Raw genomic sequence first — 19,582 nt, forward strand, 5'->3', positions numbered from 1 at the left:
CACAGTGCTAATCTGCACTAATGAATTCTGGCACACCAAGCCAGATCGAGATGACTTAAAATTATTACCACTTCCACAGATATGCCTTTCCTCATTTGAGGCTCAATTTGGCTGGCTCGCAAAAACAGTCTGTCACAGTAAGATACTAATAATTAGGGTTTTAAGATGATTAGTTTATCTCTGTGCTCTTACAGTCCTGCCTCTTATCCACCATGGCCAAAACTTAATAAGAGGCTCTAAGTTTTAAACAGCCAACTCCAAATTACCAAGAAATGACGGAAATAATGAACTGAAGCACATGCCAGGGAGAGAGACACAGAGAGAGTGAAAGAGAGAGATGGATGGTGGGAAAGCTGAGAGACATTAATTCAAGTGTGAAATAGAACACAAAGTCTAGTAATCAATAAGGAAATGATTCAGACCTGTAATGCCAAAATTGTTTAGTATTAACAGGACTTTGTGACTCTCATTTACCTTCAGACACTGCCGTGCTCATCAACTTGTCACACAAGTAATTAAAAGTCTCGATAATGCTGAGTGAGTGATACCAGTTAATGGTTGCATATTTTAGAGGATGAGATAGAGATTTTACATGTTCGAGATGACATTCAATATAGCATAAGCCTTATCAGCCCAGTTTAATATGCACAGCATTTTGCAAAGCTGAACTGTGTAAATCTCTCAATTTAGGGGACAGGAAGGTCAAGGAGAGTACAAGGTTTTCAGGTTTTCTTTTTTACTTCTGGACCATAAGACAGGGCTGGGTATGAAATCTCAATACTTTATATTAGCAAAATGTGTCTGCAGCACTGTACAGTGTCAAAAGCTAACATTGTATGACTAGTTTGGTTAGTGGTCTATAATTCTTTGATCAAATTTTAGAACTACATTTTATTATTTTCATTATAGATTATAAACATATAGATCTTTTCAGTTACTCACTTAATCATCTAGTCTATAAAATGTTAAAAACACAGCAAAATATGGCAGTCATAAGTTCCCACAGCCAGAGAAAAGCAGCAGATATTCACATTTGAGAAGCTGGAAGACTGTTTCATGCGATGCTCAGGGGAACAAAAAGACGTTTTCCTATAAACATACATTGGAAAAGAAGTGGTTGTAAAAAAGTGAATACATTTTCTTGAGCATCACAACCCCTGTGAAATGACTTGCCTCAATATCAGAATGTGGTCTGACAGCATTTACAAAGTCTAGAAGAGACACATGATTAAATCATTTTATTGTCATTGGAGTTAGTGAAGGGCTAAACCGGTAATTAGATGCTTGGCCGAAGGAAAGCACTAGTGTGCACGCTCTATGGGCCCCAAAATACAAAAGATTGGGGTTATTTTATACCTGGGAAGTGAAACTTGTTTGGCTGCATGTAGCACTGAACAATTTTCATGAAATGACAGGGTCCTAGCCTCCAACACTGCTTACAGAGTTGTCCATGACTGGCTGACTAAATGAGTAGTTGACTGAAGAAGTTACTCGAATAGTCTACTTGTTCCCTTTATTATGATCAGTAAATAAAATTTGGATTACTGAATTGATTTGATACATGTGTAAATAACTCATGCTTAGTCTGTTAGCTCAATGCTAACTCATAATGAGAACTACCACTGATGAAGGGGCAGAAACGAGTATTGTGATGCAATGATAATATCAAAAACATTAATAATATAAACAATTCATTTTACGTCACATGCTTAACATAAAACAACATATGTGCTTTGTGGAAATGAACCAATAGTTGTTGTCTTCATGTTGCTTTTTTTTAACACAGCTAACTCGCCTATGGTTAAATTCAGCCAATACTAAGCTGAGGCATTAGATGCATATATAGGCCTACATGTATGTTTTTTATTATAACACTGTGGTTTGCTAAGCATGAACAGCTAAATGTAGCAGTTTACTTTACTTACTCTTGCTCTATTGTACATTTTACAATGACCACGCAGTTAGGTCCAGGTTTTTAAAAAGACAGTTTTCAAGTTCTATTTCATGGGAAGGATGTTAGTTTAAAGGCTCACCTTTGTGCTGAGTAAAGCAGAGTAGGAGAGAAAACAGGTCTCCAGGCACCAAGAACCATGGGGGAGGCCACACAGCTAAACTACACCAAATATCAGTCATTCTGACAAAACACTCAATGTAGAATAGAAAAACGAGAAACATCTGCAAACAGAAATAGATGAAAGAGCAGGGTGGATTAACAGATAATCAGAATAGTTCTAATTACAATTAAAATGTTGTGTTTCAAGTCAAACATACCATGATATGTTCGGAAACTATAGGTCTCGTAACTCCTTAACCTTTTTGAAACTCAAACATAGCATGACCATGGCATGTTATCTGCTACTTCAGTACCTTTTAACAATTTAATAATTCACATTATAGACAGCACCCCTGACCCCCTTAAGAAACTGACCATTTTCGCACATTGACCACACACCGTCCAGCCATTTGACCCAGTCTTGTCTTATATATATACAATACATTAGTGCTATAGGTCTCTCTTTATTCTACACATTTATACGACACACAAAATACAGGCTATAATTTATGTAGATTATTGGCTTTGCAATAAGATGCAACCAAAAGAAAGCCTAATGTGAATGAGTGTGAAAGACCAATTTAAGGGTAGATGTGCCTGTGCCAGTGCCAGGGGCTATACAAGATTTGCATGCTAATCATTCTAATAATAATGTAATGCCCAAAGCACTGTGAGCAAATTGCGAACCATTGGTCATAGAAGGAAGCTTATCTCTCAGAGAACATGACACAAAGATAGGTTAACATTTGAATGATTCCTGGTAATTCACGGACCTATCGGCAGCCTGGCTCACCTCAATTAGAAATGCTCCACAACTGCCTACTCTTGACTTCAGTTCACTGCTAAGGTTAGTTTACACTCCTGAAAATTTGTTCCACACGTCTATGCTGAGCTGTAAGCGTCAATAAAACAAGAGCGTCCATCATAAAATGCTCTACTAACTAAAAACCCCAAATTGAACCCTAAAATGTTAAACGTTTGTCCTCCCTAAACAGCCAATAAGAGCGAGTCTGGTCCTCGTGCCCTGCTCCTCAGCCTTCGTGGATACAGTTTTGATTGGAACATGTGTTCGACTGTTCTATCTATTAGCCAATTGGAGCATTCTAAGACGTAACGTCACTGTGTTTACCCGGAAGTGCGAGTCTGCTCCAGCAACTGCTGTCCAAATCTATAATTTACCGATTTTATTTTTTTTTTAAAGTAAATCTGACTGTATACTTCTGACCCGGAATGTACAGCGGACTACTGCCCAAAGATTTAACCGAAGAGGACCTCAGTCCAGATGACGAAGGTGATGTTGAGGAGAAGAGGAAGGAGAGTGAGAAATGTGACAGCTCTTCTGAAAAGTTGAGCTGTGCCGAGGAAAGCACAGTCTCGGTTGTGAAAACACAGTCGACTCACGGTGCCAGTGATGCAGACAGTGATTCCCCGACATGCAGTATGCCTGGTATACCCCCTGAAATGTGGCAAGTATGTCGATTTGGCATGCAGTAAGCTAAGCTTTGCATTAATTCTTTGACATGCACGCTAGCTGAAGAGTACCTGAGGTTTTGTCGGTTTTTCAAGCCCTGTTGGACTATGGGTGTTTCATAACACAGTGTGTAAACAACATCTTGTGACTGTAGTTTCTTTATGTATTGAAGAAATTTCAGGATCTACGGAAGAAGAATGACGACATGAAGAAAATGAAGGTCCCCAAAAAAAGAAAAAGAAGAAGACATAATAAAGGTGTCAGTAACAATAAATCAAAATTTTATGTTGGACCCTGTTTGTTGATGTTGAGCCAAATTGCTTCTTCTGTATGTATTTTTGCACAGTTAAATGTATTGGAGTACTTTTATGACAAAAGGGCACAAGATATTCATCCATATAGAACTTCTTAATAGCTTCTTAATACTTTGTATCTGATGCTTATTTGTATCAAACTATCCCACAAACCTTTCTCTCTGTCTCTTATGTTATTCAACAGGAAAAGAAAGTGAGGAACCTACAGAGACAAGGTACCATATTACAACGTCAAACCAAGGAAATCATTTTACACAGCAATAATTCAGCAACATTAATTCTTCTCATGCATCTGTGTAGCTTATGTGCACTCCCAAAATAAAGAGCTTGTGAATGCAGCCAAGCCTGAAAGCTCACATGTTGGACCTCCACACCAAGTGGATTTCCAGTGGCACTATCATGCAATGATAACATTCCTTAACAAAAATAAATGCAGACAGACATCATGTTAGCTGGAATGGATTATCTAACACAAACATGTATACATCTGGAAGCAGGTCCTCCTACTGTATTGACTAGAATCTGTTAACAACAACACACAACCTATGGTATGCTTTAGAAACTTACAGTATATGTCATTTGTAGTAAACATGCAAGAAACACCCTTTATAGTTAAGCAGTGATTTGCTGAATCATTTATATGTGAGCAAGTTTTAATCATCAGCCAGTGTAGAGTCATAGCTGTAATGTGTTGAAGGAAGTATGATGAAATAGAATGTGCCAACATTGTACCTATTAACCAGCACTAATGATGATACAGTGCCATGTGTACTCATCTCCACATATGGATCTGAATTCAGCATAGTGATCGAAAGAGAGTCCAGTTGTGGAGTAGACAATGTGGCTTGCCTCATCACGGTGCTGGTCTACATGTTATGAACATTAACACGGCTTTTGTCTGTCAGCAGAGAGCTACAGGAGGAGCGGGAGAAGCACTGGGATGAGCTTAAGCAGTATTTTGGTGTAAATGATCGATTTCATCCCCCTGCATGTTCCAAACCCCCTCCGAAGGTAACAAAGACTCCTGCCTTCCAACTTATCTGCTGAGGTTTAATACTGTGTCAGTTGTAGCTGTTAGTAACACCTTCCCATCCTTTGTGTTTCCATGCCACCGAATCCTCTCATTGTTTTATGTGATATGACATATGGATTAAAAGGATCCTTATGGTAACTCAGCCTGACACTGAGATGAATATTAGGGATTATGTTTGGCTACATTTAGTGATAAGATTAGAATGAATCTCCTTTCTTGTGCAGTTGAGATTAAAGTCAAATGTAGGTTTTTCCTCCACATCAAACTTAATGAAAATCAAAATTTTACTTGACACAAGAAGAGAGGGTTAGAGTACCTGATACAGGCTCTGTGATTGCAGCTAGAGCATTTAAATTCGTGGTTAGATAATACATGGGAATGTACCACTGCTGAGGAATTCATCATTGAAGAAATTATAACTTTTTTACATCAGAACACATATCTGCACTGAACATTTTATGCAAAGGCTTGGAAATTGCAAATGAAGCAAAATATTTGCAAGTTTGATGAACATTATAGCCAGCCTATTGAATGGAAACTGTTCTCATTTCAATTTGAAATCCCTTTAATGATTATTTTGGAGTATTTTGTGCTTAATATATCTCAGAGCAGCATAAAATTGAGTTTTTGCTGATTTTAGCCTCATTTTTGAAACTATGAAAGGATAAAGGAAATGATTAATAGGCTGAATGAAACAGAACTTGTCACATCAACATAATGGCTGGCTCCTTCATCCCTCAAATGCAGTTCTTTGTAATTAATATATCATATCTTTTATACTTCTGCCAAGTTTTTCCACACAGTCATTTAAGGAAAAAAGCTGTCATAACAGGCAGACGTGATTAATTTATCTGCTAACAGTATTTGTTTTGTGACCCTAAAAACACATTTCATGGCACAACGGATGTTGCTCTGTCAGTTTGAGTTCTATTTGTGAGATGCAACAGATGATAATTGATATCACAAGTCAGGTTGTATCAATGTCAGATTCAATTTATATGCAGAATAATGAACTAAATGAAGAAAAACCAAGACTGAGCAACTAGAAAAAACTGTTGTACTAATTCTGCTGTTTAAGTGCTGTTATACCTGATGGTATTGTCCCTGTCCTTTTAGTACTGGGTCAAGGCCCTTCAACAGTACATCAGAGAAGACACACAATAATTGCAGCTTCTTTTCAGAGTGTTTTCGCATGATGAAATTTTTTGGGTTAAAGAAATCTGGTGCGCTGCATCCTCAGATAGGCTCGTTACAGCAGAACTGCCTTGCCATCAGTAACCAGGGGCTTCTGTTCACCCCCTCTGCTTAGGCCTGTAATGGAAATGTGTAATTAAAGAGCCACATTTATGTTTGGTAATCTCCTGTAGCATTTCTAAGATTTCCCCACTAATATCCAATCAAAAAGGTTTTCATTTGTGAAGGGAAATCTACATATTTGTAGTAATGGCAATCATATTAAAAATAAGGCCCTGAGGACTTCTGAAGTTACTCTTTGATTTTTTTCTCTCTACCCCATTTCAAAAAAAAAAAAAATCAGATTTTTTTTATATATATATATATATATATATTTATATATTTTTTTTCTTTCCCCTGTTCTGCAGTCCGGCCTAGAAAAGAGCATAGAGAGGGCCATAGCTGAAGGGGACATTGCAAAGGCGGAGGAGATGAGCGACAGACTCGCCACTCGAGAGGTACGTTGTGCTGATAAGAGATCTTTGGGGTGCTCCTGCTGTGACAAATCAGGCTAATGGATCCGTGGCCATTTCTGCTGCAAAGACATAGAGGAACAAAAACACACGCAGACACCCACCATTCAGTCCTGCAGCTCTTTTCCATTGAGTTAATGGAAAGCCCTCCCCTTAGTTTTGAAGTGCTACAGTGTCTAAAGGACTTTTGGCTCTGCTTTTTAATGAAGGGTACATTGCTTTCAAGCCAACTGTTAAATCATTCTCCAGGTAAGAGTTTCATACCTTTGAAGTGTACATGTCCCTAAATGCAGTGCCTGAAGTTTTGTAACTAACCGCCTTGGCAGGCATCAAGGATCAAGTGGTTTGAAACTAATTTAGCATAAAATGTAGCCCACACACACATATAATTGTGGTTAAAAAGACATACAGCTGCGGTGTTACTTCTCCACTGGGGCAATTGCTGTACTTTGAGCATCAAAGTTAAACTTCTTTGTTTCATGATGCAGTTTGCTTAGAGCATCCCATAAGCTTTTTCATCTTGTACAGTAATAGTGGCAACACAAACATGTCTAACACTGTGGGCTCAGATTTCATTGTGCGTCCTAGATTGCAATAGAGTTGCAAAGTAGGTGGAGCTGCTGGTTCAGGAACTATTTTCCACCACTCTGACATTTCCATTTCATTTTTTCTTTTAATAATATCCCCAGTGTTTCTCAACATACAAACATGAGAATCTCTCATAAATTGTACTGATCCTATATTACTAGTTTTTATTATTTAAACTTAGTTTCCACGAAAGGCTATTTTGTGTGACAGTTTAGTGTAGCAGACAGCTCTAAATAACACAATACCCACAAGCCTCTGTCAACAATGCCATACAGAAGAAGCAGAGTCAGACAGTCGTAGTGAATTTAAAACATTTGGTTGCTGCAGTGATGATAGATAGATCGATAGATAGATGAATACATAGATAGATAGATGCTACGGTTGCTGAATCCACTTTTGACCCGTCATATAAAGGGAAAGAAAGGAATGCATATTTCATCAGTCATTTGTCTTCTGGCAGTCATATGAGACCATTGCCACTTTGTATGCTGATAATGAGGCTTGAGCTAGCAGCAAGCTAGTTTAGCTTAACACAAAAACTGAAAATGGGAGGAAATAACTAAATAAGATAAAGCAACATTTTGTTGTTTTACAAGGTTTTTATGTCCCAGACTGTTGATTGGGATTAGAAAATTCCTGGAGAATTTTAAGTGCTATGATTAGATATTTTTCACTGAAATTCACTAGAAGGAGGCATAGTCATCTTGCCCCATGTACCTTATGTGCACATGCTTGTGCCACTGACTTTTTAACAAAAAACAGATATTTATGAACAGCTTTTGTATTTACTACGTGTGTTTAAACCAGGTGGGTTTCATCCGAGACATAAAAGTGCTTCCTCTAGTCAGGTAATATTGTCAGTATCAGAAATGGACAGGTAAAAATCTGACCCGATAACTGGATGTGTCACCCAAAAGAGGAAGAGTTTTTAAAAGAAATGGCACCATACAGAGGGGCAGATAGTGTGTGTTTTCATATTTCTGCTATTTCAAAAAAATGTTTTGTATTCTCAGTAGATCCTTTTCTGGGAAAACCTCGCCCTCTTGAATCAATAAGTAGGCCCAAACAAGGGTCTGTGTTTTTAAAATTAAAATAAGCATTTGTACTAGACATTAGACATTAGTGATATTAGATAATAGACATTAGTGTGCCGCATCAGAGCCCTTTAATATTCCCATCTTAACTGCTAGCAGAGTGGTCAAATATGGGGGAGTTAAATAAAAGCTCTTGTGAGTGGCACCTGCGCTGTACTTTCAGAAAGCCTCTTAGAGCGCTGGTGGATTGGTTTTAGCCTGAGCCGAGGTTCTCGCCTCCCTGGCACCTGCTTCGCGTCTTGCCAGAACCGTGATGGGACGTGACAGCACTCTGGCAGGCGCAACTCATTGTTTAGCAGTGATAACTTTATTTCACAAAAGTATAGTCAATTGGCCATTTTAAAATCCCCAAACCTGGGTGACATGAAGTTCTTTAGAAAGGCAGTGGTGACTATATGGAAAATATGGAGAGAAGTGTCAGCTGAAAGACAAAAAGTTTGAAGGATTTATCAGTTTGAAAGGATTATATTCTATCTTAAACGATGCAGCCTGTAGAGCAGATAGCATTAAGACCAACATGTTTCTTTACAGCACTCCTGTTCACTCCTGACAGGAGCACTGTGACAAACATTTAGAGGATCAATAATCCCCGCTGTGGCCAGAATCAATTTCAAGGTTATAATTGAGTGGCTCATTTGGTACGGAATGGCTTAGATGTTTAATTTGTTTACGGTCATAACACCAAGACATGATTGTGGCAGGCTTTACACTGGAAGAATACGAAGAGGTTTTCTTTGCAAAAAATGCAAAAGCATTCTGACAGCTGTGAGCAGCTAAAGAGGCCTGTTTGTCCCTCTAGGCATTGTTTTGTAAAGCAAACACTGGTACATGTTGGAGGACAATGTTTTAGTATATTTTCATCCTCAATCTAACGGTTTCCCAGTTATCTCCTCAACGCAAAGAGAAATGGAAGGAAGATAGAGAGCGTGCTGTCAGAATCCCCCGGAAATGTTTGTTTCTGCTGTTTTGAGCTCCCTCATATCAATTAATGATTTCCATTTGCTCTACTTTCTTCTTTTAATCTGAGCATTAAAACAATTTGGTGAAAACCTGTTTTGAAGGCTCCTTACAAATTCGGAGATATGTGTTCTTTCATCTGTCAAACTTCTGAGACGTGCTGCTTGGATATTGCAGGTTGAGGTTTTTTATTCTCATTACAGTTTTTAAGTATTTCCTAAGGCTGTAAGTCTTTGTTTTAGATGAATTCATGAAGACATGCTCCGTTTTTAAGTGAAAGTATTAACGCCCACGAAGATGGCACAAAGAAATCACATCCCCTTTTAAGTAACAAAATATTATTTATGTCTACATTGCTTAGACAAAGCTCCCTAATGTATTCCTTTAAACTGTGCAGATAGGGTTTCTTTTCTCATGAAGATGTCTGTTGATCCTTCTCAGCACATTTAGATTACTTCTCACAAGCCCATTTAGACAGAAAATAATGCAAAAAGCTTACTGGCTCCAAAGTAGTCCTAGTAGTTCAGCAGATTAAAAGGTGCAAGTCCTCCAATTAAGAAGACTGGGTCTCCATCCTTTGATTATGGCACATTATTTAACACTGCTGTAAGTTGCATATGGGCTAATTAATTCAGTAATTAGCATAACATGGAGTGACTGACATATATAGTATAAATAGCTCACAGCCTGTCAGGAGGCATGATAGCATCCCGCAGCTCATATTTGACAGACTGATTTTGCAGCTATTCCTGGTGAATGAGCCGGCGCAAAATGCTGATAACTCATCAGTACTACAGAGCACTGTGTCTTCCTGTGTCACCCAAAGTGTAGTGTGAGGTACAGGAAAAACCTGTAAGGCACTGGTTCTAGTTAGTTTGATTTTGTTCAGTTATAAAAAATGAACTCAATAGACAAAAAATTCTTTTTTCAAGTTCCTTAAAATAAAAAGGTTTTAAATATTTTTTTTTTTTAAATGGTAATAGAGTATGGGTATGTCACATTATCTGCTGGATAAGATCAAAATGAACCATATCATATACATTGTGGTTGAATTTTTACTATGTAAAATATTAGCTCTCTGTAGTGTGCTCAGACACCTGTAAATCGTCTGGCACCAGGCCACTAAGGCATCTGTATGCATGACTTGCTGTTATACTGGGCCCTATTAACAATCGTACTGACAAACAGCAGACTGAACTGACAAAGACAAATTGTCAGCAGATATGTAACACTGACAATGAACTGCAGATTTAATATTATTTACATATATTGGAAAGGGTAAGGGTCCTAAGATTGATCCTTGTGGAACTACTCTGTGATCTCATAAGGTGCCATTCATTACCAAATACTGAATAGGAATGATTATATGATTTAAACCAACAAACTACTACCCTGTTGCATTAAATATAACGAGTTTTTTTTTTTAATCAACATTTTTGAGCCATATGGTTTTCTGACCCCAGATTGGTCATGGCAATAAAATGCAGTTCTAGATTAATCATTTTAGAGAGAATTTGTGTTATTCAACACTGTACTCGGAATATAACTGTTCCTATACAGTACTCTCTGAGTTACATTCCACCTTCTCAATGTTTCATACAACTTCATCCTTACAATAAATAATTACTCCTTCATTCTTTATTCTCTTTGTAAAACAGAGCCGCTCTTTTGAAATAGTCAGGAGCTGTACTTTATATATAGTAAGTGGGTATATTTCACCACAAAAGACTGTCACGCCATGTTACAGCTCACAGTTTCCCCATAGCCCTCATCATACCTATTAGGGTGGCATTACCACTTCAAAACAGAAACTCTCTCAGGTTGTCACAGTAGGGGTGTCAAGTCCATTTCATGACTTCCAGAAGGTAAAAAATGTGGAAAATAAAACATAGTTGCATGGCTGTAGGCCACTCCTGAACTAAGGGGAAAGAAGCAGGCCTGCAAATGGCATCACACACAAAGAAGCATATGTGCTCTAAAAGCCACTTCTTTCTTTTCAGTCTGATCAGCACAAAAGGGCTAGGCACTATAGAGGATCGGCATATTTTATACATACCTTGTGTTCACCTATACAGTTTTCTAATATAAGGATCACTGTCTTATCTAGCTGAAGCTACAAAGTGATAACCATAGAGGAATCTGCCCCACAGCAGACTCAAGTCAGTTGGAAATGGATGAGATTTTAATTCAGGTGATGATAAAATGCATGCTTATTAAGTCCTTGATTCAGTGGTTGTAAACCAGTTCATGTCTCATTCAGGTTCAGCTGCTGACACTGACCTTTAAAATCCAGCCTAGTCATTTTCACTGGTGTTATGAATGAAAGTGTTTGCCTTTTTTCCCACTGTGCTCTGGGACCCGATAATCGTGTGTGCAGGTAAGAAAAAATCAAGGTAAAGTTTAACAAAAGCAGACATATTGGTGTAGTAGAAGCTTATTTGAACCCAGATATTACATTCACATGAAGCAAAACAAAACCAGGTTATCTGAATAACTGACTTCAGAACACTACTCTCTTTGTAATGTAACTGTAGATGAGATGAGATGAGATGCTTTTGCTGTTGAGGTAGAGGAACACACCAAAGGACAATGATGTTAAAACACACTGGGGCTTATGTACAAATTTCCACTTCTGTCCAAAGTGCTGTGAAAATGACATTTGGCAGCATATTCCTGTGGATATTCATACATATGTCATAAGCGCCTTCTCCAAGACACCTGATGTCTGGCTTTCTATTATATTACCTCAGCACAGCGTGACTTTTATTTTTCAGTATCTCTGAAAATTCGTGCTGGAAAAACATGACAACTTCAACTCTTGAGTGCCTGCATTGGATTGTAAACTGAGTGTCTGAAACCTTTGGCTCTGAAATTTGTGTCACTGTCATGTATAATCATTTTTGACCAATGGCTTCCTGAACTCTGGGTGACCTTTGGGATGGTGGATCTCGGCCTTGTTTTGAGTGTGATTAACCCAGTCAGTTGAAATAGTTTAAAAAGGACTCCCTCTGAATAGTTGGATCACTTAATATACAATAATTAACCACATGAATATGTATTAACTGGAGCCATTTATGGTTTCCGTAGCGTTTGAACTTGCGGATCGTTATAATATCCCTCATTATGTTCCGGCTCTTATTTCAATAGAAGCAGCTGCTGAAAGGAAAAGCCCCACTGTCCTTGAAATCAACCCTTTGGAAAGCCTCGCTTAAATGCTGTGAAGCAAAGGTGGTGAAGCATTTTGTCGGAGGAGACATGGTGGCTTAGTTGAAACAAAGAGCTGAACTAAGAGTGTTTCATGATATTCATGTTATTTAACACCTTTTTTCTTCTCACCACCTTCTCTCTGCCGTGCCCCGTGTTTGTAATCAAAAAATTAATGAGTAGCGCTTTTGTGGAAAGTGGGCTTTATCAGATTCTGACTTTCCCCGCCCCACATCAGAGTAGGAGGCTGACTCGACTCTGTCTCCCCTGCTAGCCCCCCCAGGCCACCTCACAGAGTTTCGGGAAACTCTCCTCTTTGTTCAATTTTCCTTCAGCATAAGCAATTTATCACTGAATGAACTTTTATTGTATCTCTGGATGACTCACATTAAATTTTCGCCCATTAATTTTGAAATGGATTTTGAAATGGGTACTAAGCTTTTATCAAATGCCTGGGAATCTCATTTGGATTATTGTATTTCATTAATTACTTGATAGACAAAGCATACTTTTCAATGTAGATTTGTGTGCTGTTTAATTAATTAGCATGTTTTCTCTTTTAATTAAAGCCATTTTTTTAAATTAAAGCCCACAGCAAAACACATATATAATTTGTTTGTAATTAGGCCTTAATTGGTGGTAGTGGAAGCTTAGCACCCTCGGTTTCTTTTTTCATGATTGCCATTTTATTGCCAGTCACTCATTAATTAAACTGTTTTTTCTAATTAGCTTATAAAACTGTTGATGGCATATTATTGCAAGTGTGAGTTCAAAGCTTGCTAATAAGCCTATCCTACTCAGAAGAGGCAAGATAATGGAATGTGCACAAAGCAGGCGAACTTTCAATTTTTTTTTGTCTACTCCCTAAAGATGACATGTCATGTGTATCTAGCATCAGATTACTAGAAGAGCAAATGGAGGCATGGCTATTGTGCTGTGCCTTCCCCCCTCCCTGTCAAAGTGGAGGCAAGATTACAAAACACTCTTATGAGCTGCTGCCCCATGAAACACTGACTGAGAGAAACAGTATGAGAATGTAATTAACACGAAGATGCATTCTGTGATACTTTGAGGATATTTTTTTACATTTTAATGCTTATGCATACACATTAGACCTTGATTAACTGTTGTTTTGCCGTTGCTGAATTTAGTATTGAAGCAGTCGTTGCCAAAGTAATTGAAAGAATATAAATTACCATTAAACTCCGAAGCAGAGCTGCAGCTATTTGTGAGAAATGTAACTAAGTACATTTACTCAAGTACTGTACTTGAGCACGAAGTGCATTAGAGTGAAAAGTACATTAGAGCCGAAAATTTGTTTGTCAACATTAAGTTCATCTGCAGCGTTTTTTTTTTTTTTATATATAACTGATTAATCATTTAATTAATTTAAATGCCAAACATGTCATGGTTCCCGCTTTTTTTCCCCTTGTCTTAAATCCCAGTAAACCCAATATTGGATCGGACTATTGGTTGTATGCTGAAAATGTGAAAAAACTGAAATTGGCAAATGTATGCATCAAGAAGAATAATCTAATGATAATCTAATGATACCTTACACAGCGCAGTGGTGTGACACTCACAGGGGCCATTTTTATGCATTGAGTACTTTTGACTCTTTAACTATAGTTTTCTTCTAAATTAATATATTTATAACATTAAATATGATTAGCAATGTTTAATGCATAACTTTCACTTGTCATGGAGTATTTTTGGTGTCGATAATTGATCGACAGATTAAGATGAGATTTTTTCACTACACGTCTAATGGAAGTGATGATTCTGGTTGATTTCAATTTCTTGTGTTTTCTCCAGTCTATTACTTCACTTGTGAGATGCCAAAATGAAGCAACTGAATGAAACTTTGTATTCCTTCCCTTTTAATGCAATATGGGTGGCACTGATTGACCTCTTGATCCTTTGACCTTCCCACTGTTGCTGCAACACTGAGGCTCTGCAGCCACAAACACTTTTTGTCCCCCTCCTCCTCAGTTCTAAGAAATTATGCTGAAATAACACACGAGCTGCCTAATCTGATATTCATTCCTTTCTTATAGAGCCCTGCTTTCCAAAGTTGACTAAGGCCACATTATTTAGGCATTAAGGTAGTGTGATAAGGGAATTAGGCTGGTCATTAATCGTTTACACGTCAAATGCAGCGAAGCAGCTCGGGGAGGTGATTTAGTGAGGCAAAGCCATATAGCCCTTGTTAATCCACCTCTCACACGTTTTAATTGGAAGAGGCTTCCTGGATAGGAAATTTATGAATGGGTTTAAGGCCATTTCTTCCTTAAAGCCATCATTTATTTCTTATTGTTAATAGGAGCTTTAACACTTTATCCACATGGAGGTGATTTTTTTTCTCTTCTTTCATTCAGCTATTGTGTTTTTGCACTTGCTGTTTAATTGCCACAGTGTTTTTGTAAACCCTGAGCTGCTCATAAAGACTTTCTAATGCTTCTTTCATTTATCAAACACCTCAGAATTGATGCAATAGAACAAACAGACAAATGAGAACAGAGTGTGAAACTGGACTTGGTTTATCTTGTGTATGGTGTGTACAGCAGCAATGCAGATTTTCTTTCTTTCTTTTTTTTTCTGTTTTTGGATTGAAGCCCCATGTTTGGGTCTTCACTCGAATCTCCATGACGACCCAAACATGAATGAACAGTACTATTGACTTAACCCTTCTAGTGGCCTTAAGCTGCTGCTGCTGCTGCAGTGCCAGTATTGTGCACGATGATTTTTTTTTTTTTTTTGCCCCCAAATCTTCCAAAGGTCAGAGTATTAATCCTCTGAATAAACCTTGTTTTTATCAGGGCTGTGCCCAGGCCACACAAGAGAGACATGAGGCCCAGAAACATGGCGCTGATGGACAATTAATTGTATATTAATATGTGATGGAGTGGGAAGAATTGCCTTGTAGGAACCACATAAACAAAGAATGCAGGAGGTTTCCTGTCTCCTGCTTTTATTCCGGCTTTGTACTTTCATTCTTATTCCCCACCAGCCTCTGATGTGAAAGGATTTGGCACTAAGATGCACGCAAGGGGAGGTGGGGGGGGAATCCTGAAAAGTGGATCAAAAAAGTAAATGAAAAATAATGTCATATTACTGAAAATATGAGAGGCTAATTTGTGCCGACTTTTTGCTAATTTTGTTCTCGCCACAGAAAGAGGAGCCGTCACCTGCTCGGCGCCACAGCGCTGACAGTGCCAGTGATCCATGAAATAAGCTGCCGCTGGCTTTGTTCAGATAAGAATGAACAAATCTGCACAATGTACTGCTCTCGGAATCTCATTTTCATACTTGCATGCAGGCTAAAAGAAATAAGCTGTTTGCAGGCTTGATTAATCAGACATTTGAGGGGTTTTTTTTTGTCTCTTTGATCTGCTCTGTCTCCTAGGTAACTTGGTTGACATTAATGTTGAGCCCCAGTAAAGACAATCAGGGATTGGAGACTAAACTGATAAAAAAAAGGAAAAAATTAGAGACCTTTAATGCTTTAAATGTAGTAAAAGCTACGTTGTGAATTTAAAAGAGGGGGAAATGAGGGGCATGGAAGTGGGTTTTAATTTTGCTTTTGGAATGTTGGGGAAGGCGTGTTTTCAAGACCTTTTGCATTTCAAATGCAACCCCACTGGAGAGCAGGTTAATGTGGGTAATCCTGGTGTAGAAAAAAGGAAAAATCTCTGTCTGTAAATCTCCAAATGAAACCATTTAGCATCACGCAGTTTCATTTGATTTGCTCCCAGAAAGAGCCAATGAGAGTTTATTTTTTCTGCAATCACATAGAGCAAGAGCTGTTCTCAGATTTGTCAACAATTTAATAAATGTCTTGCTTATGATCTCTGTGCACATCACAGACACTCAGAAGCATTTAGCACCTACACCACTCCATCAAGGAGCAGAGAAAACCCTGGTGAGGATTTATCAGCCTGAAATCTATTGCAAATGTAAGAGCAATCACCCGTTATAACTCTCTTTAAGAGGAGAAAACATGATTTGAGGAATTTAAAACCTATAAAATGGCAAAGAACTGGAGAACTGTCATAGTATGTACGCTTCAGGCAGTGCAGACGCTTTTACAAATCTTCCAGTGACTGTATAGATGAATGCCTTGAGGGCCCAGCCGGAGCCCAGTACTTGCAGCCAGCTGAAGCCCTTATCTTAAATCCAAGCAAAGTACCATTAATCTTTTTGAAAGACCTTTATGGCTTTTAATGTATCCCAAATTAGAACATTTTACACCCTTGGTTCCTGAAATATAGTGATAAAAAGCCTTTAGAGTTTAATTTTTCCTGCCTGCTCGCTCTGACCTGCTTAATCCCAGCATGCATTAGGAGATATTTTAGTTTCAGTCTTTCTAATAAAGTTTATCCCACTTAATTATAATTGAAACATTTTTTTCCAGCAGGTCTTTCTTTTTTTTCAAGTGGCACATTGGTGGCACATTTCTTCATTACCTTAAGACTTTCTCTCCCCCCTGATTGTACTCTGAATATTACAGAGAATTACCCAAAGGTTTGGTGAAATTGTTCCAAGTTGTTTATCAAAGTTTGCCTTTGCTTGAATAATAAACCTATCTCAGGAGTGACAGAGGAAGCAGGATTTTTCTCTTTGTTTCCCGTGCTTCTGTGTGACTGGGGTTATTGGGATTATTCTGCTTCACAATACATACGTCTTCCCTGGGATTTGAATGTTTGCTTCTTGCAGTCACGGTCATTCTCTTCACTTCTGATTTGAGGGGCTGCCTGCAGTACTCCAAACAGAAAAGTCTCTTTTACACTGGTGATGAGTGAAAAATGCCATTGCAGTGTTTTTGCGAAATGGCAAAAATGGCAAAATGCTGAACGTAGCTTCCCATTGTTTATTTATTCAGTTGTTTCATTTGCACGTTAATCAAGGAAAGAAAAACAAGTAATCAAAAAGAACCAATGTGTTGGAGAAACTGAATGCCAGGAGCTTAGAAATATGATTTCCTCTTAAAACACTCACACAAAGGCAAAATAGATTAGAATAATTTTAATAAAACAATGCTCCTGTAATTTATGGAGCCATGGGGTAATTCAGCCACCACACAAGACACACACACACACACACACACACACACACACACACACACACACACATTGACATACACATTCACCAGTAACATTTTGGTGTTCTGATACCCTTATTTATCTCTCATTTCAATGGCTGTTGCCCAAGACTTTTCCCCAGTATGTTGAGGTTGCAGATTATAAAACAACTTGTACAACATTTCAGAAATCTCAATCTCATCCACTGATTGTTTTCTCTATTGCTCTGTCATTCATCATTTGGACTCTAAAATGTCAAAAAACAGTGAAAAGTGCCAGTCAGATTTTCCCAGAGTTCAGTTCATATTCGAGGAGATGGAATCATTGTATTATTGGCACTTTTCCTCACATAAACGATTTATCAGTGATCAGAATTATTATTGATATTGATTCAGCTTTGATATCCAATTCAGAAGCAGGAAGCTTCATTTTGATACAGGACACAAGCTAAAATTGTAAACTGTGGGCACATCACACTAGTAAACAGTGATAAAACCAACAAAACAGTTGTTTATAATTGCAGAAGTATTATCGCTGAGTAAAAGAGCCAACAATTAATAAACTGAAGTTTTGAAGATCCATTGAAAAAAAAGGTCAAATTTTAATATTGCTAATGTCTATTACAAATGTAAAACATCCTTATATTACTTTCCAGTCACCTCCTGTGTGTTTCATTTTCACATTAATGTGCTACTGCTTCATCTTGTTGCATCATCTTTTATTATATAGTGTACACAATGTTGGTATGTTTCCATGCTTCAGGACAAACCTGATCACCAGTCCTTAGGTCTTATAAGACTTACATTCTAGGATGTAAGGACAGCATGTTTATGTTTTCCTGTGGTGTGGAGGAGGCAGTGCAGACAAGATGATGAGAAGCCACCCTGACATATCAGTCAGAAAGCTTTTTCCCTGCCACGGACTGATTTTCATTCTCTAAGGGGCCTCTCCTCTGTCTTCCTCTAAATAGCTTGCTGTGAATGTCGCTCAGGCCGTTGATTGCCGTGACTTCGTGCGACACAAACAGGAAGAGGAAGCTTTGAGGGCAGCACAGAAAAGGAAGAAGGAAATAGCCTGGGGGTACGATGTCTCTGTCTCTGTCCTCATGTTTATGTTTGCCATCATACCAGCCATGTGTGACACTGTGGGTTCAAGTAACACAGAGCTACTGAAACCTGCATTAGCTGCACTTAGTGCATTAGTGATTACTCCTGCAGAGATTGACAGCAAAAATGTATCCATGAACAGTCAGTCATTTTATGTTTTTCTTTTTTACAGGTTTGAAGCTAAAAAACGTTGGGAAACCAAAAGCAACATGGGCTTCATGTGACAGCACGGAGCACAAGGAAAAAGGCTGTGATTTTTCAAAAAAAAATTAATTTAATAAAAATGTTCTTTTTTTTCACGTCACAGCAGTAGAAAGTGTGTGTGTGTGTTTGAGGAGCGCGGGGGGGCATGGGGTCACATAGTTGGCTGAGGAAAAACCAATTCAGAGAGTAGAAGACAGTAAAAAATTATGGAGCGTTCAAATTAATTCCTAAGGCACCCATTGGTGTCTGTATTGTGTTATTTTTCATTACATTTCAGTGATTTGAGCGTTCTGGCCTTTTTTCCCCCTCCTTCAAATTAAATCTGGTGTACATTACTGGATGATGCGTTTATTTATTGCTGTAAAGTGGGTTAATCATGAAGGCGCTCCTTTCTTCTTGCGAGGAAGAGAAAGGAAAGATTAGGGCCCTAATGCAATGTACAGGATAATGTGCGATAGGATTTGGGAGTAGAAAATGAAATTTGGCTGCTGTAAACAGTTGTGAGCAGTTGTAAACTGGAAGTTGAGTGAATGTTGTGGGGAGGGGCTGAGACATGAAACAGAGGCTTTGCTGTTGGCCCTCACCCATGCAGGGAGACATGCTATTGTATCTCAGCCCAAACAAGAGGCATGTGCCGTCTCTCGAAGCCTACACTCGCTGCTCATTGTGTGATGAGCTCTCTTCAGCATCTGTCAACTTGTCTAAAACCGTCGATTCCTCTCGCCTTCACTTTGATCTTTTTTTTTGATCTGCAGCATTTGCCTCCGCGGC

At 38.3% G+C, this 19,582-nt stretch overlaps 2 protein-coding genes across 3 annotated transcripts in view; one reads left to right on the top strand and one right to left on the bottom strand.

Annotated features, from left to right (window-relative positions):
- The window catches only part of pik3ap1 (phosphoinositide-3-kinase adaptor protein 1), a 33,591-nt gene extending 30,577 nt beyond the window's left edge, over nt 1–3,014 (bottom strand). The window contains exons 1-2 of the mRNA XM_046401755.1: nt 2,847–3,014; nt 2,034–2,175 (exon numbers count right to left, since the gene is read on the bottom strand). The gene's annotated coding sequence lies outside the window, so the exon portion shown is untranslated. The remainder of the gene's footprint in view (nt 1–2,033; nt 2,176–2,846) is intronic.
- Nucleotides 3,015–3,151: 137 nt separating this feature from the next.
- fam204a (family with sequence similarity 204 member A) lies at nt 3,152–18,911 on the top strand. Of its 2 annotated transcripts, none has more exons than XM_046401756.1 (7): nt 3,152–3,523; nt 3,697–3,781; nt 4,023–4,053; nt 4,744–4,849; nt 6,473–6,562; nt 18,472–18,581; nt 18,780–18,911. In XM_046401756.1, the coding sequence occupies exons 1-7, from the start codon at nt 3,284–3,286 to the stop codon at nt 18,829–18,831; spliced, it is 714 nt and encodes a 237-aa protein (XP_046257712.1). In that variant the 5' UTR covers nt 3,152–3,283; the 3' UTR covers nt 18,832–18,911. The 2 variants fall into 2 exon arrangements, with proteins under 2 accessions (XP_046257712.1, XP_046257713.1); XM_046401757.1 differs by having other exon boundaries at nt 4,747–4,849.
- Nucleotides 18,912–19,582: the final 671 nt, after the last annotated feature.

The sequence above is a fragment of the Scatophagus argus genome, chromosome 10, assembly GCF_020382885.2.
Source record: "Scatophagus argus isolate fScaArg1 chromosome 10, fScaArg1.pri, whole genome shotgun sequence".
Classification (NCBI taxonomy): Eukaryota; Metazoa; Chordata; class Actinopteri; family Scatophagidae; genus Scatophagus; species Scatophagus argus.

Bases quoted from the DNA above. Each gene is read 5' to 3' on its own strand.
- fam204a (XM_046401756.1), top strand. From the start codon at position 3,284: ATGTACAGCGGACTACTGCCCAAAGATTTAACCGAAGAGGACCTCAGT. The intron at 3,524-3,696 runs GTATGTCGATTT...TATGTATTGAAG, and splicing joins TACCCCCTGAAATGTGGCAA to AAATTTCAGGATCTACGGAA. The intron at 18,582-18,779 runs GTACGATGTCTC...TCTTTTTTACAG, and splicing joins AAGAAGGAAATAGCCTGGGG to GTTTGAAGCTAAAAAACGTT.